Here is a 21,225-nt window from a genome sequence, read left to right as displayed (position 1 = left end):
TCCTACACCAATCCCACATTCCTACCACATCCCCACCTGTCCCTATATTCTCCTACCACCTACCTATACTAGGGGCAATTTATAATGGCCAATTTACCTATCAACCTGCAAGTCTTTGGCTGTGGGAGGAAACCGGAGCGCCCGGCGAAAACCCACGCAGACACAGGGAGAACTTGCAAACTCCACACAGGCAATACCCAGAATTGAACCCGGGTCGCTGGAGCTGTGAGGCGGTGGTGCTAACCACTGCGCCACTGTGCCGCAGAATGGCGGAACAGGCTCAAGGGGCCGAATGGCCTACTCCTGCTCCTTGTTCGTATGTATGTTCACCTGATACACTTCCAGTGGGAAACACTGTGTAATGATCAGGGTTGGAAACCGGCAGCAGATGTTGCTCCTATTTCAGGGGCACAGTGGTCAATTGTAGGTGAACATAAAGGAAAGTTCTGGGTGATTCTACATATATTAGGGCATCTGACAAAGTGCTTCTTTAATCAGAAAAGCAAATAAGGTTACTAGACCAACAACCTGAACAAGACAATATAGGAAATTAATCAAAATTATTCTGAGCTATTACATACAACTGTTCCCCCGTCTCAGGAATCTTGTGCATTAAGTGCCCATTTACAAAATTGACATTTACCTGTGACATGCTCAGTTATTTATCAGTTTTAAGCACTGTGCACACTTTCATTATTTAAGTACACATAATGCCATTTCTGGCTCTAAGTACTGCACATAATTCCAACACAAGAGAGATTGAAATTAGCTCTTAAAAGATCAAGTTATTTATTATTCTAACTGTACAGAATTATTTGTTATTTATCAGAGAAATAACCATTTGAAGACTGAACATCCTTTGAAGTTTTTCAAACTATAAGCATATTAGCTACAATAGTCACGCTACATCTACTAAGATTTCTGTAACGTTTCTAAAGCTGAATAGCATAAAATTGAATTACGAATATTCTTTCTTAGCAATCTCTGCAAACAATTAAGGTCTTCCCAGAAATACTGTCACTTATAACATCAATGTAGGAAAGTTGCAATAGTCCTCAACAACAATAATATAACTTTAACAATAATTCCTGCAGTTCTCAGTTGATGAGCTCTCAATCTCAGCTCTGTTATCTTAGTACATAAAGGAAGAATAACTTAAATGTTGAGTCTCCCAACCTGCTTTAGGTCATCTTCCATTGGTAAGTTACAAAGCAGTGACAATGAAAACCTGGGAAAAGTTCACTTTCCTGTGCTTTCAACCAGGGATGAATGGTAACACAAAGCAAAAATATTAAAAATATCCCAAGCAGGTAGGCCCATGATACTTAGCAATAGCACTTTGAGCTGTGGTGTTCTTCATTACCAGTTACAAAGGATTGATAGTGCCAAGCACAGTATGATCTGCCTGGGACATCCTGATCCTCCCAGCTGAAAATAGTCCTTGAAAATGACATACCTTTTATGGGAGTGGAAATGTTTGAAAAAAGACACAGGTACCTGATACAGTTTGGGGTCTGGTAATTGGCCTCTTTTTAAACTGAGCGTCAAAAATCTTGTTTTCAGGAGGCGATAGAAAGCTGGGAAGTAATTCTCAGGAAACATTTGCTCTGTGTGTGCTTGACATTGGTCGAAGTGACTGTGTCTCAGAATATTTCTGGTAACTGAAGGTTAGAAACCAATCCTGCAAATTCATTGAAACTTTTTTTATTAAGCTGAGCACATGCAATTTCCCTCCCACGCCCTCCCCAAAATAATCCAATTACTGCAAAGCTCAATTCCACCCCTATCCACATTTTGTACAGTTTTGGCCACCTTAAATAAGTTGGAACTGAAATTGCAACAAGTAGCACTTTGCAGGAACAATTTCCACGGCCACGGTTAAATCTGCTTTGTCCCATTCCTACAGACAAGAAAACTTATGGATGCAGAAAGTAAAAGTCGATGGATTCATTTAGTTACTAATAAGAACCATGAACCAGGCAGGAGCAAATTGAATCTTTAACAGCTGAATGTGCCTTGAAGCTCAGTTAAATGTGATAATCTTTGCTGGTGTTTTTACTACTTAAAAGCACCTTTAAAAAAAACATTTAAAAAGATTATATTGAATGGTCTGTTGCTGTTGCAAGAAATTATTAAATACACTACCAAGCTTAAAATAAATTAAACAAAGTATGTGCTAATAGCTTACCCAGCAGATTTTTCCAAAAAGGTTCTCTTCACATACAGAGACCAAAATTATTGTTTCACAATACACTAACTCCAGTAAGCATGAAATTACAAGCATGGATACTACTAATTAAATGCTCATATATAATAGATGTTTTGGTGCAAAATAGTAATAACATTGCACAACAAATAGTATTTATTGCAGATTGCATTTAACAGTAACATGATTTGATACTTAATTGTCATTCTTTGCAACAGAATTTGTTGATCATGATTGCTCTTGAGATTGACCAGATGGTCTTTGGAGACATGTCATCATAGGTTCAAAACAGATACATTAATTTTTGGTTGCAAATGTTATTAAATGGGATACCTGACAACATTTAATTGTAATTATAAAATTTAAACCTTACCTGCAGGCTTTCTGTTGTGGCCTCTTACTGCATGCAGGTATTCAAAATAAACATACATTTGTTTTAGGCAATCGGACAATCACACAACTAATTCCACCAGCCACTGCGTGAATCCTAGAATAACTAGGAAACACTTAGCTGCAACTCCAAGATGGCAGGCTTTATATAAAGATAGACCAGTACTCAATGAATGAGTTTTTAAAAAAGGACACGTTTTTGCTTACATTAGATTATAGGCTTGCAATCATTAAGACAGGTTTAATAGTACTCCGAATTAAATCTCCAGGGCAGTAGGTGAACTGGATTAAAGGAACTACCACAATTACATACCTGGCATTTCCACCCTCCTGTAATGATATGGGTTAATGCATACTTCTTTCTGCTTTGAGCCAAATGGGAACTCACAATACTCAAGAGGCTTTAATTCATGGTGGGACTGTAAATCTGGCCATCGCCATACCCTGCAGTAAATAACATGTGGTAAACCTTTACGATGAGACACTTGTAATCTCCCATCCAAAGATCTTGGAATAGTGACACATTTGCTGAGTTGCCCTGGTGAGCTGAGGGCTTTTTCCAGTTCCTCCATTGCCCCTTTCTTTTTCTTCAGCTTTTTCACGAGCGAGTCTACAGCCTTTTCAGCCCATTTTTCCTCCTCGTCTCCTTGTTTCCACCCCAGAAGTCTTTTCACTGCAGGACTTGTGAAGGAAAACAAGCTAACCATAGTCATCATTGAAAGTACAGAGGAGGTGCTTTTTTTAAACAGTTAGGAAGTATGAAAAAATGTCATCGTCGAGGCCTCCAAAGCCCGTGGAGTTTGATAACCATCCAGGATAAAATTCCAGTGATATTTGGAGGTCAGCCACAGCAAATCTCTTCAGTGCTCCGAATGTATAGCTGGCCACTGGGAAAATCTGAGAAGCTTCCAGAAATGAATGCCTTTCTTCTGTAGTCAGATGCCAGCTGCTATTAATTTCACCTGTTAGAATAATACACAACCATATTAAAGATCAGATAGCTAATGACTATCCCTTTAGAAGGCATCATTATTTTCGTTTAGTTTATGTTTCAATGTTATAGTAATTGTTATGAAATGCAAAGCTACCCTCTTTTGCCAGTGTAAAAAAATGTATATACATACCTACACATATACATAAATATACACGTACACTTACACACACTCAGCCAAGATCTGACAGTGTTACAATATACAATTTCAGTGACAAAATGTGGAATATTTGATTACTGCAATGTCTAATTACTGCACTGTTTCTGCAATTAGAGGCTGCTGGCAAATGATGCAAACACAAAAACAACTTGAGAGTCAAAAATCATATAGTGAAACCTGTAAAATTACAGATGCCTTAAGGACTGGCAGCAGCTGTCCTTTTGCAGATGTCCTTATTTTCAAAATGGTCATTGTATGTACTGTAAATTTTTTTAGTAGAATGGGAACTTACTTACCCAGCATCCATAGCAGCAGCAAAACCACTCTATCCCTAGGATAGCGCCATGAACAAAAAACATTCATTCAATCACAAGAGATAAGAGCTGTTTCTCTGCCACTGTGGATGCTGGGTAAAGAGCTCTCCAATCCATGAAAGCTATTTCTTTCACAAAACCTGCTCCCACCTGGCGCTGACCTGCATACCCTGTATCTTAAGTTACAAAATGGTTTGGTGCATTGAAGGCCATCCGTAGTTCTAATTTGGGAATATCCTCATATACTTTACCATATAAGTTATTTGGGTCTCTCGATAAGTGACAATTTTATGCAGATGTCTATTTTTACAGGTTTTACTGGACTACAGCACACAACCTTCAGCTATTATACTCAAATTCTGCAGACAGCCAATGAAAACTAGCAATGTTGAGAAGAAAAATTGAAAATGTGCTTGGAAGTTTCAAGAAACAAATGATTAGAGGTATATGGTGTCATGGAACCAATATTGACAGTTGACTTTATTTGTTGCATGCAGTGTTAAAGTTGATTGCTTTTGATCTCACACACAGTATTTCTTTCCTTCTTTCCAGAAGATAGTGATGGTGTAGTGGCAATGTCACTGGACTAGTAATGCAAAGACCAGGCTAATGCTGTGGGGGCATGGGTTTGAATCCCACCACAGCAGATGGCGAAATTTGAATTCAATTAATAAATCTGGAATTAAAAGCTAGTCTAATGGTGACCACATTTGTTGTAAAAACACTAATGTCCTTTAGGGAAGGAAATCTGCTGTCCTCACCTGACCTACATGTGACTCCAGACCCACAGCATTGTGGTTGACTCTTAAATGCCCTATAAAATGGCCTAACAAGCCAGTCAGTTCAAAGGCAATTAGGGATGGACAATCAATCCTGGCCTAGCACACATCCCACAAAATAAATATATTTATAAAAAAAAAATTCAAAGCTGCCTCTCAAGCAATTCAGAACTGGAAAATATGCTTCTTTACATTAGCACACCCCAGTAAATTAATACTCAACTGAATAATTTGAACACTGCACATTAAAATGATTATAGAATATAGGAATAGGCCATTCAGCCTTTTGAGTTCATCCCACCATTCAAACAGATTATGGCTGATCTGTACTTCAATTCCATTTACCTGCCTTTGATCCCTGTACCCAATAAAAAGCTATTCATCTCAGTCTTGAAATTTTTAATTGACCACAGCTTTTTTTGAGAAGATAGTGCTATATTTCTACTACCCATAGTGTGAAAAAATGTTTCATTATTCCACTCCTGAACGATCAAGCTCTAATTTTAAGATTGTTCTGGATTCACTACTGGAAGAAACAGTTTTCCTGTATCTACTCCATCAAATCCCTTTTTATTTTACACACCTTCCTCAACCTTCTAACTTCAAGGAAGACAACTCAAGTTCATACAACCTGTCATTGCAATTTAACCCTTTAAGCTCCAGTACCATTCTGCTGAATCTGCACTGTACCCTCTCCAAGGCCAACATATTCTTCCTGAGATGAGGTGCCCAAAACTGAACACAGTATTCCAGAGAGTGGTTGACCTCACACCTCCATACGTGGCGCTGGATTTTGTAGTCTTGCCGCCAGGAATGGCGGCTGGTGTGGAACATGGCAGCCATCCCCCATAGGACCCTCGCCACCGGGATTAGATACAATAAACATAATGAGAAAGGAGGTACTAGAGGGTCTGACATCCTTGAAAGTGGATAAATCGCCAAGGCCAGATTGCATCCCATGTTGTTAAAGGAAGTCAGGGAGGAAAGAGCGGATGTGCTGACGATCATCTTCAAATCCTCACTAGACACAGGAGAGGTAGCAGACGATTGGAGGTCTGCGAACATTGTACCATTGTTTAAAAAGGGTGTGAGGGATAGGCCAAATACCTATAGGCCGGTCAGTCTGACCTTGGTGGTGGGTAAATTGTTAAAATCTATTCTGAGGGACAGGATAAACTGCCACTTAGAAAGGCACAGATGAATCAGGGATAGTCAGCATGGATTTGTTAAGGGAAAGTCATGTCTTACTAACTTAATTGAGTTTTTTGAGGAAGTAGCAAGAAGGATTGATGAGGGTAGTGCAGTGGAGGTGGTCTACATGGATTTTAGTAAGGCATTTGACAAGGTCCCACATGGCAGACTGCTGAGTAAAATATAAAGTCCATGGGATACAAGGAAATGTGGCAGGTTGGATCCAGAATTGGCTGAGTGACAGGAAACAAAGGGTAGTAGTTGACGGATGTTTTTGTGAATGGAAAGCTGTTTCCAGTGGTGTTCCACAGGGCTCAGTGTTGGATCCCTTGCTGTTTGTGGTCTATATTAACGATTTGGACTTAAATGTGGGAGGCATGATTGGGAAATTTTCTGATGACACAAAAATTGGCCATGCAGTTGATAGTGAAGAGGATAGCCGTAGACTCTAGAAAGTTATCAATGGTTTGGTTGAGTGGGCGGAAAAGTGGCAAATGGAATTCAATCCAGATAAGTGTGAGGTTATGCATTTGGGGAGGCCAATTAAAGCGAGGGAATACACAATAAATGGAAGGATATTGAGAGGAGTAGAAGAAGTGAGAGTCCTTGGAGAGCATGTCCACAGGTCTCTAAAGGTGGCAGACAGGTAGAAAGAGTGGTGAAGAAGGCATATGGAATGCTTTCCTTTATTGGCTGAGGTATAAAATTCAAAAGCAGAGATGTAATGCTGGAATTGTATAAATGCTGGTTAGGCCTCAGTTGGAGTATTGCATACAGTTCTGGTAGCCACATTACAGGAGGGATATAAAAGCAAAATACTGCAGATGCTGGAAATCTGAAATAAAAACAAGAAATGCTGGAATCACTCAGCAGGTCTGGCAGCATCTGTGGAAAGAGAAGCAGAGTTAACATTTCGGGTCAGTGACCCTTACAGGAGGGACATAGTTGCTCTGGAGACAGTACAGAGGAGATTTACAAGAATGTTGCCAGGACTCGAAGGTTGCAGCTATGAGGAAATATTGGATAGGCTAGCACTGTTTTCCTTAGAACAGAGGAGGCTGAGGGGTGACTTAATAGAGGTGTACAAAATTATGAGGGGCCTAGATTGAGTAAACAGGAAGGACCTGTTTCCCCTAGCAGAGAGGTTAATTACCAGGGGACACAGGGTAGAAGGATTAGAAGGGACATAAGAAAAAGCGTTTTCACCCAGAGGGTGGTGGGTGTCTGGAATTCACTGCCAGGAATGGTGGTGGAGGCAGAAACCTTGAATTCTTTTAAAAAGTACCTGGACATGCACCTGAAGTGCTGTAACTGGCAAGGCTGTGGATCAGGTGCTGTGGTCCTTGGCTATGCACAATCCCACATCCCTTGAGGTGGCAGCATATCAGTATACAGTTGAGAGGAAGCGACCCTGGATGATACACACCAGATAGCCAGGCAGTGAAGGATAGAACTGGAGCCTAGTCTTTACATACTTATAAGCTTTTATTTACAGAGATACACATTACAAACATGCACGTCCAAACCCAAACAATACAATTTCAGTCTATTCCTATATATAGGAGCACAAGTGAATACCCAGTTAATGCCCGCCTGAATACAATTAAACATCCAATTAATACACAATTAACACTGGGTGTCCTCAACATTGACTCTGGATCCATGAGGTCTCATGGCATTAGGTAAAATATGGGCAAGGAAATCTCCTGCTGATTCCCACCTGTCCCATCCCTCAGGTGATGTATCAGTACTCCTCCATGTTGAACACAAGGGCACAAAATGTATTCTGGGTAGGGGACTTCAACATCTGTCATCAAGAGTGGCTGGGTAACACCACTACTGACTGAGCTGTGTGAGACGTGAGGATATAGCTGCCAAACTGGGCCTGTGGCAGTTGGTGAGAGAAACAAGATAAGGGAAATGCCTACTTGACCTTGCCCTCACCAATCTACCTATTGCGGATGCACCTGTCCATGACAGTATTGGTAGGAGTTACCTCTGCACAGTCCTTGCGGAGACGAAGTTCCATCTTCACATTGAGGATACCCTTCATCGTATTATGTGGCACTACCACTGTGCTAAATGGGATAGCGTCAGAACAGATCTAGCATTTCAAAACTGGGCATCCATGAAGCGTTGTGGGCCATCAGTAACAGCGAGAGAATGACTAATCACCTCCCCTTGACATTCAATGGTATTACCATTGTCAAGTTGGGTGATCAGCAGTATAGTGGGAATAGGAATGAGGGAACAGGAGCTGGGTCTCATGGACAAGATGAGTTCAGAGAGGGCCTGAGGGGAGATAGGAAATAAAATAGATTTATTCCAAATAAAATTTGAATGTTTAATTTATAAACTGTCATGTTAGTAGTATTGGACAATAGACCCTCTCTACAAGAACAACTTGCAACTATAGAGTACCTTTAACATTCAAAATTGCTTCACAAAGGCTTAAGGGGAAAAAAAGGATACCAAACTAAGGAAGATGTTCGGAGAGTTGACTAAATCATTGATCTAAGAGGTGGTTTTAAGGAGTGTTTTAAAGGAGGAGAGGGAAGTAGAGTGACAGAGAGCTTTAGGGAAGCAATTCCAGAGTTGAGGACCTCCTAGGTGGCTGAAAGCAGGGCTGCCAATAGTCGGATGAAGAGACTGGGAAGGTGAGAGTTAGAGAAGGTTACAGAGATCAAGAGAGGAGAGGCCATGAATGGAATTAAACATAGATTAGAAATTTAAATTTTGTGGTTGGGAGATTGGGACCTAATGCAAGAATGCAAGGATAGGGATGATGGGTAAGTGGGACTTGTGCAATAGGATGCCAGCAACTGAGTTTTGTATGAGTTGAAGTTTACAGGAAGTAGAGAATGGAAGGCTGGCCAGGAGATCTTGGAATTGTTGAATTTGGAAATAACAAAGGCATGGAATAGTTTCAACAGTAGATAGTCTGAGGGAAAGGCAGAGGTAGGCAATGCTATGGAGGTGGAAGTCTTTGTGATGGAGAGCATATAGGGTTAAAAGCTCCGCTCTGGCTTAAACAGAATACCGATGGTGAGAACCATCTGGTTTAGCCTGAAACAGTGATAACAGTTCTGATGAAAGGTCACAGACCTAAAACATTAAGTCTGCTTCTTTCTCCACAAATGCTGCCAAACTTGCTGAGTATTTCCAGCACTCTGTTTTTATTTCAGATTTCCAGCATCCGCAGTATTTTGCTTTTATATTAGCCTGAAACAGTGCCTGGGGAGGGGGATGGATTTGTTGGAGAGGGTACACAATTAGTGGTATGGGCTGAAAATGATGGCTTTGGTCTTCCCAGTGTTTAACTGAAGGAAATTGGGGCTCACCCAAGACAGATAAGTCATGTGACAATGCAGACACTGGAAGGGGGTCAAGAAAGGTCACGGAGAGATGGAGCTGAGTGACACCAGTGTATATATGGTAGCTCACTCCTTGTTGGTGGATGATGTCCCCGAGAGACAGCATGTAGAGTGTGGCGGTAGAAAGAGAAGCCATCAGAAGAGATGCTCTCTCTACAATTAGATAAGAAATCGAGCACAGTGCCACCAACCTGGACAGCAGAGGAGAGGTTTTGAAGAGGATGGTGTAGTTGACTCTGTTAAAGGCGGAGGTGGATGAGCAGGCAAAATAGGCTGTTTCTTTACTTCAGGAAGGTCCTGATTGGAGGGATTCAAACAGGGAGTTGTAGGAGAAATGGGCATGATCTGTGAGGTGACAACACATTCAAGGGCTCTGGCGAGGAAAGTGAAGCAGGAACTGAGTTGGTAATTAAATGAGATGGTCATAGGGAGATACAAGAAGGGAGATGATGACAGCAGCTTTGGAAGGGGGAGCGATAGTGCCTAAGGAGATGGAACCATTTACGACGTCAAATTTGGGAATAACTTAAAATATTGCACAGGCATTTTGTATACTGTCACAAAAAGGATATAAGAGCAATGATATAGAAAACAGAACATTAGCATTAGGACTAGTGTGTATTGAATTGTAGATGTTTCAGAGAGTTATGGTGTTGTAAGCCAGTCAGTGGAGATGGGTCATTCACAAAATAATGTAATTTGCTCCACCCCCACCTAATTACCAATCATGTAATAAAATTACATGATTGATCTTTTTCAGTTAGAATAAATGTAGTGATTTTTAGCACATGACTGTATTTGGTACAAATACATATTGCACAATACAGTGTTTAACACAGCTTGAGTAACCTGCTAAAAGCTATCTATATACAATACCAAATTCTGTTCCAAATACCAGCAGATCGAGCAGTGAAATAAAGAAAGATTTGCATTCATATAGAATGTATCAAGACCTCAGAATATCCCAAAGAGCTTTACAGCCAATGAAGCACTTTTGTAGAGTAGTCACTGTTGTAATGCAAGAAACATGTCAGCCAATCTGTGCACAGCAAGCTCGCCCAAAGAGCAATGTGATAATGACTCAGGTAATCTGTTTTAGTGATTGAGAGATAAATAATGGCCAGAACACTGGGGATAACTCCCCTGCTGTTCTTCAACTCCCCTGCTGCCACTGGATCTTTTAAGTCCACCTGAGAGAGCAGAGGGGCCCTTGGTTTAATGTCTCATCCAAGAGACAAAACCTCCGACAGTGCAGCACTCCCTCAGTACGGCCCTGAAGTGTCAACCTGGATTTTTGAGCTCAAGTCTCTGTTAAAGGACTGGAGCTCACAACCTTCTGGCTCAGAGGGGAGAGTACTACCAACCAAGCCACAGTTGTGCATGTACCATGGCTGTTGTGTGCACAAGGACTTATAACTGGAGGAGATGGCTGAGAAAGGTAGGGTGAATCCAGGATAGGGTTAAGCCATGAAGTTATTTGAAAGCAAGGACAAATCCAAAAATTACTTCATTGGTGGCTTCAAGAGAATGGTGGTGATGGCACCAAAGTCACAGAGGATGTCATTTGTGGCTTTGATCAGGGCTTTTTCAGTAATTTGGCTGGAGCAGAAACCTGATTGGAGAGTTTCAAACATAGAGTTGTGGGAAAAATTGGCATGGATATGGGAGGCAATAACACATTCAAGAACTTTGGAGAGGAAAGCAAGGTTCTTTGAGGACAGAAGGGAGGAATGCAGTGGAACAGAAGGTTTCAATTTAAGTGACAAAGAAGTCCATGAGCTCCTCACAATTGTTGATGGAGGTAAGGATGGAGGGGACAAGGGAGCGGGGACTACAAAATTGTTGACATTTACTGCTTCCTAAAACATCTACAATTTGCAAAGCCATTTGAAAATGCCTGTTTGACAATATAGCGAAGGTAGATGAAAATGAAAGCCACATTACATATGAACGTATGAATTAAAAGCAGGAGTAGGCCACTCGGCCCCTCGAGTCTGCTCCACCATTCAACAAGATCATGGCTGATCTGATTGTAACCTCTACATTCCTGCCTACTCCCAATAACCTTTCACCCCTTGCTTATCAAGAATCTATCTACCGCTGCCTTAAAAATATTCAAAGTCTCTGCTTCCACTGTCTTTTGATGAAATGAGTTCCAAAGACTCATAACCCTCTGAGATAAAAAAATTCCTCCTCATCTCTGTCTTAAATGGGCGACCCCTTATTTTTAAACAGTGACCCTGAGTTCTAGATTCGCCCACAGGAGGAAACATCCTTTCCACATCCACTTTGTCAAGACCCCACAGGACCCCTTATATGTTTCAATCAAGTCGCCTCTTACTCTTCTAAACTCCAGTGGATGCAAGCCTAGCCTGTCCAACCCTTCCTCACAAGACAACCCACCCATTCCAACTATTAGTCCAGTAAACCTTCTCTGAACTGCTTCCAGCATATTTACATCCTTCCTTACATAAAGAGACCAATGCTGTACACAGTACTCCAGATGTGGTCTCACCAATGGCCTGTATAACTGTAGCATAACCTCCCTACTTTTGTATTCAATTCCCCTTGCAATAAATAATAACTTTTTTTATTTACATTTTTAAAATTTTATTTAGAGATACAGCACTAAAACAGGCCCTTCGGCCCACCGAGTCTGTGCCGACCATCAGCCACCCATTTATATTAATCCTACATAAAGCTAACTTTCTATTAGCTTTCCTAATTACTTGCTGTACCTGCATACTCACCTTTTGCACTAGGACACCCAGATCCCTCTGCATCTCAGAGCTCTGCAATCTCTCACTATTTCAATAATATGCTTCTTTTTTATTCTTCCTGCCAAAATGGACAATTTCACATTTTCCCACATTATATTCCATTTGCCAAATCTTTGCCCACTCACTTAACCTATCTATATCCCTTTGTAGCCTCCTTCCGTCCTCTTCACAACTTACTTTCCTATTTGCGTCATCAGCAAACTTAGCAACCCTACCTTCGGTCCCTTCATCCACAAAGTCAATCTTAAATTAGCAAGAAACCGATGTTACTTCCCTGTGCTGATATCATGCCCTCAACACCTGTTACATAAAACTGATGTTGGACTGTTGTTTGTGACTGTGGACAGATCTGTGTCATCAGTCTCCAGGCGACAGTGCCAGGAACTCATCTCTAAAATGTTGCATTAAAGCCACCTCCGTGCGTTAAAACCCAGCCTTCTCCAGAATATAAGACAACTTGCAAAACAGAACTGCAGCGAATTTAAACCAACAGAGGTTAAAAGCAGTGACCAACTGGTGAAGCTTTTTTGCTCCTACCTTATTCCTCTCGCACCAACTATCAAGGCCGGTGACACCCAGGCTGTAAATGACACCTTACTCCTGTAGTGCTGTTAAAACCTGGGAGAAAAATTACCAATATATATATATATATTGATGGGTTACCTTTAACTCGTTCAATAAAACATAAATTGATCATGACCAGCACCGGTAACTCAGAATGAAATCAACCAGTTAGCAACGTGTTTGATATTCTTCTCAAAAAATGCGTTAAAGGTTCAACTTACTGATCGTTTCCTCATACCCGAGGATCCTGTCAGCACCGTTCATGTGAGGATCTCATGGACAGCGAGAGAGAAGATTAAAGAGATACTTTTAATTACGAAAGGCAGAGGTGATAAGCTATAGCGACGAAAACTACACGAGGAACAGACAGTAAGGATTAGGGTCACCGAAAATCTTACTTCTCACAACCAAAGAAATTCTGTCACAGAGCACCACTGTCAGAGTCAGGAGTCAGAATCACTGAAGTGCCAAAGAGACAGTCAGTCTGAGTCTCAGCGCTATTCACAAGGATCAGTCTAAGAGAATGCCAATCAGGGAAAATCACAGAGCCGAAGTTACTTAGTGACATTCATAGTCAAGTCAGATAGTCACGGTCCTAATCGTAAAACCGCCAGTGTCAGAATCAAGGCTTAATGTTTGAATCTCAGCCATAGGTTTACTTCTGCAAAAGTCAGCGTCAGAAACATCCAGCGTTATGCCGTTCCTACACTCTGATTTTGGCACCAGTGCAGCACTGACATAGTCGTCATACCAAGGTCAAAAGTGCAGTGTTATGCTGCTGGTGCCAGCTCGGTCTCATCTATATTATAAGGGACGGGACACAACCTTAAAGAAGTTTTCTCAAATAGATTTGTTTTTGCATCTGTTGTGAAAACCACTTTGTATTATGATTACAACGAGATAGCCATCAATCAGTTCAAAGTTCGCAAACAGTACAAGAAGCCTGGAAATCGCAATAATTAAATATTTACGCGTGAATGTATCTGTGTACAGTTCTGGCCCTCCACTGTGGTGTGAATGGTGTTACCATCTGGTGAGGAGAGGTCAAAGGGCCCCCCCTCTTTTCCCTCTCCTTGTTTGACCACAACAGGTTTATTTCTTTTTGAAGTGGATATACTTGCCAATTCAGTGAGTGTTTAACTGTTTATGCACTGTGATCATAAAAATAACCAATCAGACAGGTTTGCTCGAGTTTAACAAAGAAAGAGGTTAGCTTTATAATACTTAAACTGATCTAAGTAAAATAATAAAATACGCACCGACTTACACACACATACACACACACTCGAAGTTCACACACACACACAAATAGGTTACAGTGTGGTGAAGGATAGATTGGTCAAAATAGAGTCCAGATAAATAAAAGGGGGTAGACAGTCTGTGGAGGGTAATGACTCAGCTGGCTTCAGGCTGAATTTGGTGATTGTGTGACTTTCCTTTGGTGGTCCTGAGGCTTTCGATTTGAAGATGTGGACGGCTGATTCGGTGGTTCTCCCAGAGACAGTAGTGTGGCTGATTTCTTTCAAAGAGTGTCTGTCGGCAGCAGGAGCAGCCCTGGGTGGCCATGGTCAGGAAACAGGGTTTGAAGCATGCAAGGTGGGTTTGAGGGAGCGGAAAGAAAATGAGACCCCACTTGGGTCTTCTCTTTTCAGCATCCATCTGCTTGTCTTCTTACTGCAGAGAAAACAGATGCTTAAGTACACAAATGGTGGGCCTGTCACATGACCCTTACCCAGTGAATCAAGCATGGCCATTACTAATGTATTCCCTCTTGCAACTTAATTAGTCCATGTCTAGGAATCTAGGGTCTCATTGTTCAAGTGATTAGGTTTGAGTGGTTCATCTCCATCAGTTGAATACCTCAGGTAATGACCTTGACACCTTGCTAATGGGAACAGGATAGGTGGTTCACTCAGATTCCCCGGTCATTGTCCTTGCTGGATGTGTGCAGACATGCTGTCACCATCTCAATGCATTGGAATGTGTAATATACAGTGATGCAAATTGGGGTAGCTATTTTCAGCTGCAAGCAGTGAGTCTCCTATAATTTCTGTTTTAAAAAAAAAATCAGTTCATATTTCCAGCCAGTGAATTAAAAATCATCATTAAACATCTTCAGTACAACAATGAAAGTTTTGCTTTTTGAAACCAGCTCTTCAAAAGCAAAGTTTTTTCCCTGTCTATTGCAAGTCTAACCAGGCTATCTCGCTTTAGTCCTTTGTCATTTCTCTTCGGCTCACTATCTGCTCTGACTCCCAAATGTCACACACAAACCTCCTTCATTGCTAATGCTGATCCCAAAAAGCTTGGTGCCAAATGCTCATATTGCCCTTAACTTAATAAAAGCCAAGTCCATCTAAGATTTGAATGCTGCTCCCATATCTTCTATGTAAATCAGGATTTAATAATTAGACTGCACCAAGCTTTACTTCTAATTGCAGTCCTGGGCAGTATACAAGGAGTCTCATATCGCCAGTGACACTCCATCCGTGACAACCTGTAACTTGTCCCAACGGCTGCAACTGGGAACGAGTTCTGCCCTGTCAAGGAGGCCCTCCCAACAGCAAAAGAAACTGGACACAACAGTTAAAGTTAATGCTGGAATGTTAACCTTTTCCTTCCTGAGTGAGAGGGAGGGTGCAACTCCTTCCCACCCCAGCCTCCTCTTTCTCCAGTTGCTCCTGTTACTGAGGCTGGCTTTGGTGAGGCTGGAGCTGCCAGCGAGGGCAGCCTCACCTGACCAGTCAGGCTTCACACTGCTGGGAACAGAACAACAACTAGCACACCATGCCTGCAACTCCAGATGCTTTGCCTAACAAACTTAAAGCAAAAAGATATTCCAGTATGCGTGTAACATGCAAGGATGTGAATTTGCTTGCGTGCCCTCCCACTCGTCCACCTTATCTTAGGTGGAAACACTGGAAAAATGGCATAAAGGTTTATCTGAGAATTTTTTCTGACATTTGCTAAAATAAAACTTCAAATTTAGTCAATCAGTAGAATGTTTTTATAGTGCCAGGTAATAGGATCAACCAATTTTTGGAGTCTTAAGTTTTAAGAAAACATTTAAGGGAGATTTTCCTCACCTGAACGCTCCAGGCTATCTAAGAGACTGTGGGTGGAATCTTATGCCCTTGGAAAAATTTTAGGCATGGGGACCATTTCCAGTTCCTGACCCTGTACGGATCAGTGTTGTGCCATCAGTTGGAATCTTCTTGGAAGCAGCCAATTAACAGGCAGCCTCCTTGTTTGCTGTCCAATAAGGACAGTGGGTGTGTTCCCGAGGTGGGAAGCCCAATTGGAGGACCCGAAGCTCTGGACGGATGGCAGTCCCACCAGAAGAGATGTTGCTGAGGCAGGTAGGGGAATGTGAGGATGCCTCAAAATGTCCTTGGAAGTCTGAATAATATTTGAAAAAACTGAGGCCCACTGCTTGTAGGGCCATCAGTGTGGAGGGGAAAGGTTATGGCCAAGGCTATAGCCTTTGTACTTTTGTGGCTCATTTATGGGGCCAGTGACAAGTGGCCCCAGTGGTCCTCCCGTCGGCTGCTGAGAGGCAGCCTCCAAGCTGTTGCCGGTCTCCTGACTCAGCGGGGATCCAGTCTGACTCTAGGAAGGTCCTGGCAGCATCAGCAACTTACCCCAGTTGGTTGCTTATTGGTCTAAGAGTGCTTGGAGGCTGGAACACGCTGGGGAGCTGACCCAACACACAAGTATCATATTTTGCTCCTGATCCTACTCCAAACCTGCCTCTGTGGGGCCAGGATGATCTCACCTTATAGTCCCACTTTTGACTCAGGGCATGAATTGGGCAGGCAGTGAACTGGAGTGATTAGACAGCCCCTATAATGTCACCAGCATGAGGCCCAGACGATTCCAACTCCTTATTTTGATGGCCCGGAGTTTGCTGTGGTAATGACTGCAAAACTATCAGTTAAACTGACAGCAACCTTGGGAGGTTGGACAGGCGCAAAATAAGGTGGAAATCCAGAAGTTGTTGTCAGTAGGTCTATGCTTCCCCACAGGGCTGTAGAGGTTCCCATGGACTTCAATCTCTCTTGCAATTATGAATTGATGAAACCTTCCAATCTAATGCTATTAATCTCGCCGTAAAAACTCTTCAAAATGTTACGCCTTGTTGAATGAGGTGTTACTGGAATTTTAGAGGCATACTAACTTCATAATTACTGCTAAACACCCACACTGGCCCTGAAAATCTAATTTACTATTTGTGGAATGTCAAATTTCTCCACAATGAAAAAGAAATTCCACATATTTTTTAAAACATTTTAAAAAAAATTTTCAAAGTCTGTTTATTTTTATTTTAGTTTCTATCTTAATACAGTTATGCATTTATTTCACCATCTGAAAATTTACATTTTTTTTTCATTCATTCATGGGATGTGGGCGCCACTGGCCAGGCCAGCATTTATTGCCCATCCCTATTTGCCCTTGAGAAGGTGGTGGTGAGCTGCCCTCTTGAACCGCTGCAGTCTATGTGAGGTAGGTACACCCACAGTGCTGTTAGGGAGTTCCAGGATTTTGACCCAGCGACAGTGAAGGAATGGCGATATAGTTCCAAGTCAGGATGGTGTGTGACTTGGAGGAGAACTTGCAGGTGGTGGTGTTCACATGCATTTGCTGCCCTTGTCCTTCTAGTTGGTAGAGGTCACAGGTTTGGAAGGTGCTGTCTAAGGAGCCTTGGTGCATTGCTGCAGTACATGCTGCTGCCACTGTGCGTCGGTGGTGGAGCAAGTGAATGTTTGTGGATGGGGTGCCAATCAAGGAGGCTACTTCGTCCTGGATGGTGTCAAGCTTCTTGAGTGTTGTTGGAGCTGCACCCATCCAGGCAAGTGTTCCATCACACTCCTGACTTGTGCCTTGTAGATGGTGGACAGGTTTTGGGGAGTCAGGAGATGAGTTACTCACCGCAGGAGTCCTAGCCTCTGACCTGCTCTTGTAGCCACAGTATTTATATGGCTACTCCAGTTCCTTGGCATCAGGTGGCAGGACTATATCTCCAACACAGAAGTCCTTGAAGCGGCCAACATCCCCAGCTTATACAAACTACTGAGTCAGCGGCGCTTGAGATGGCTTGGCCATGTGAGCCGCATGGAAGATGGCAGGATCCCCAAAGACACATTGTACAGCGAGCTCGCCACTGGTATCAGACCCACCGGCCGTCCATGTCTCCGTTATAAAGACGTCTGCAAACGCGACATGAAATCGTGTGACATTGATCACAAGTCGTGGGAGTCAGTTGCCAGCATTCGCCAGAGCTGGCGGGCAGCCATAAAGACAGGGCTAAATTGTGGCGAGTCGAAGAGACTTAGTAGTTGGCAGGAAAAAAGACAGAGGCGCAAGGGGAGAGCCAACTGTGCAACAGCCCCAACAAACAAATTTCTCTGCAGCACCTGTGGAAGAGCCTGTCACTCCAGAATTGGCCTTTATAGCCACTCCAGGCGCTGCTTCACAAACCACTGACCACCTCCAGGCGCGTATCCATTGTCTCTCGAGATAAGGAGGCCCAAAAGAACTCCAGTTCAGTTTCTGGTCAATGGTAGCCCCGAGGATGTTGATAGTGGGGGATCAGCGATGGTAATGCCATTGAATGTCAAGGGGAGATGATTAGATTCTCTCTTGTTGGAGATGGTCATTGCCTGGCACTTGTGTGGCACGAATGTTACTTGCCACTTATCAGCCCAAGCCTGGATATTGTCCAGGTCTTGCTGCATTTCTACATGGACCGCTTCAGTATCTGAGGAGTCGCGAATGGTGCTGAACATTGTGCAATCACCAGCGAACATCCCCACTTCTGATCTTATGATTGAAGGAAGGTCATTGATGAAGCAGCTGAAGATGGTTGGGCTTGAGGAACTCCTGCAGTGATGTCTTGGAGCTCAGATGATCGACCTCCAACAACCACAACCATTTTCCTTTGCATTAGGTATGACTCCAACCAGCAGAGAGTTTTCCCCCTGGTTCCCATTGACTCCTGTTTTGCTAGGCCTCCTTGATGTCATACTCAGTCAAATGCATCCTTGATGTCAAAGGCAGTTGCTCTCACCTCACCTCTTGAGTTCAGCTCTTTTGAACTAAGGCTGTAATGAGGTCAGGAGCTGAGTGTCCCTGGCGGAACCCAAACTGAGCTTCACTGAGCAGGTTATTGCTAAGCAAGTGCTGCTTGCTGGCACTGTTGATGACACCTTCCATCACTTTACTGATGATTGAGAGTAGACTGATGGGGCAGTAATTTGCCGGGTTGGACTTGTCCTGCTTTTTGTGTATAGGACATACCTGGGCAATTTTCCACATTGCCGGGTAGATGCCAGTGTTGTAGCTGTACTGGAACAGCTTGGCTAGGGGCGCAGCAAGTTCTGGAGCACAGGTCTTCAGTTCTATTGCCGGAATATTGTCAGGGTCCATAGCTTTTGCAGTATCCAGTGCCTTCAGTCGTTTCTTGATATCATGCGGAGTGAATCGAATCGGCTTAAGTCTGGCATCTGTGATGCTGGGGACTTCAGGAGGAGGCCGAGATGGATCATCAACACGGCACTTCTGGCTGAGGATTGTTGTAAATGCTTCTGCCTTATCTTTCGCACTGATCTGCTGGGCTCCCCCATCATTGAGGATGGGGATATTTGTGGAGCCACCTCCTGCAGTTAGTTGTTTAATTGTCCAACACCATTCACGGCTGGATTTGACAGGACTGCTGAGCTTAGATCTGATCCGTTGGTTATGGTATCGCTTAGCTCTGTCTATCGCATGCTGCTTGTGCAGTTTGGCATGCAAGTAGTCCTGAGATGTTGCTTCACCAGGTTGACACCTCATTTTGAGGTATGCCTGGTGCTGCTCCTGGCATGCCCTCCTGCACTCTTCGTTGAACCAGGGTTGGTCTCCTGGCTTGATGGTAATGGTAGAGTGGGGGATATGCCGGGCCATGAGGTTACGGATTGTGGTTGAGTACAATTCTGCTGATGGCCCACAGCGCCTCATGGATACCCAGTTTTCCATTGCTAGATCTGTTCAAAATCTATCCCATTTAGCACAGTGATAGTGCGACAAAACACGATGGACAGTATCCTCAAATATCAAAAGTGAAGGATTTAAAATGCTTTTAACTTCCTGATTTGCTGTGTGTGAATATTTCAATTTGATTGGTTGCCTACCTGCCACTGATATAACTGCTGCTGCATGTCAAGACATCCCCTTGACTTGGTACCAGATTTAAACTGCCATCGGGAAAGGAGAGGTTCCCGCCACAGAGATTGCAATATCTTTGTGGACACATTCTTTGAGGTCATCACTGATCACAAAATCCAAAATCTAATATAATTGCCAGATGGCCCACCAGATCACATCTGGAATTGGGCAGCCAACTAACATTATGTGCACAATTTCTGGTGGGATGCCTATATTAGTAAACAGAGATCAGACATTTACCAACAATCCAGAAGGTTATTAAGATCCAAGAGAAAAAGTAATTGGAAAGACAGAGAGAACAGCCTAAGAAAGGAAGTTTGTAGGTCTCTGAGAGATTGTTTTCTTCGGCAATTCTTTGCTTGTGCAAGTGGATAGCCACATGAATCACAAGGGCAACGTTATATATTGTTATATCATTCATAGAGTGTGAGGAAGTAATTAACTAGGAACTAATTATTAGGTGTGTGTTCCAATGTGCAAGATTGCTGGTTGCACTGGAGAGTCATGTGACACATAACACTACAAGCAGTCCTTACCAAGCAACATGGAAGCTGAATGAAATAAACAAAGAGCTCCAGCATTTCCAAATCTATAGTGTGATTATTTCTAACTTATGGGAACCAGGAGACATAATATGGTGGCAGCAGGTGTGTGTGAATAAGCCTAAAGCATTTTAAATGCATTTTGGGAAAAAATGACCCAAATTAGTGCCAGAGAGAGGGAGAGAAAAGACTGAGTAAATCGTGCAAAAACAAAAATGAACGCCAGCACAGCAATTAATATTTCCATAATGAATTGGGAAGCTGATGATGTCGTAGAGACATTTGAGAAGTTGAAACAAAAGTGCAGATTGACATTCAGTAGTTTTCTAAAAGGCAATAGTGAAGAGGAGAGGGTCAGCTATATTCTTCTGTGGGCAGGAGACAAAGGATTAAATTTGTTAATAGCTAGGCGCTGAGTGAAGATGGCAGCAGAAACCCAGACAAAATCTTTGAAAGATTCAGCACCCATCTCCAGCCAGAATCAAATAATCAGATCTACCGATATGAATTTCAATGCCTTAGACAGGAATTAGGTGAGCCTATTGACAATTTCATAACAAGATTGAAAAATGCAGCCAGAAAATGTAAATTTAAGGACACAGATGAAAGGCTGATAGATCAGCTAATTTGGGGTTCTGCACATCTTGAAGTACAAAAACTCTAATCCGGAAAGGATAAACTCACAATATCACATGCTGTAGGCACTGCCAGAGCACATGAAGCCACAAGCA

General features: G+C 42.6%; 2 protein-coding genes across 6 annotated transcripts in view; one reads left to right on the top strand and one right to left on the bottom strand.

The window, feature by feature from the left end:
- rfxap (regulatory factor X-associated protein) overlaps positions 1–4,649 on the top strand; it is a 36,745-nt gene extending 32,096 nt beyond the window's left edge. The window contains exon 4 of the transcript XR_010975196.1: positions 4,374–4,649. The gene's annotated coding sequence lies outside the window, so the exon portion shown is untranslated. The remainder of the gene's footprint in view (positions 1–4,373) is intronic.
- smad9 (SMAD family member 9) overlaps positions 1–21,225 on the bottom strand; it is a 44,983-nt gene that overhangs the window by 14,309 nt on the left and 9,449 nt on the right. The window contains exons 1-3 of one of the 5 annotated variants that reach the window (XM_068033467.1): positions 12,971–13,510; positions 12,723–12,803; positions 2,910–3,558 (exon numbers count right to left, since the gene is read on the bottom strand). In XM_068033467.1, the coding sequence (XP_067889568.1) occupies positions 2,910–3,312 (403 nt within the window). In that variant the 5' untranslated portion in view covers positions 3,313–3,558; positions 12,723–12,803; positions 12,971–13,510. Of the gene's footprint in view, positions 1–2,909; positions 3,559–7,316; positions 7,346–8,027; positions 8,217–12,722; positions 12,804–12,970; positions 13,511–21,225 lie in introns of those variants that run through there. The other 4 variants (XM_068033466.1, XM_068033468.1, XM_068033470.1 and 1 more) reach the window with 4 other exon arrangements.

Source organism: Heterodontus francisci, chromosome 6 (genome assembly GCF_036365525.1).
Source record: "Heterodontus francisci isolate sHetFra1 chromosome 6, sHetFra1.hap1, whole genome shotgun sequence".
NCBI lineage: Eukaryota > Metazoa > Chordata > Chondrichthyes > Heterodontiformes > Heterodontidae > Heterodontus > Heterodontus francisci.
The sequence above is the reverse complement of the archived record's forward strand: the minus strand, read 5'-3'. Positions and strand labels throughout refer to the sequence as shown.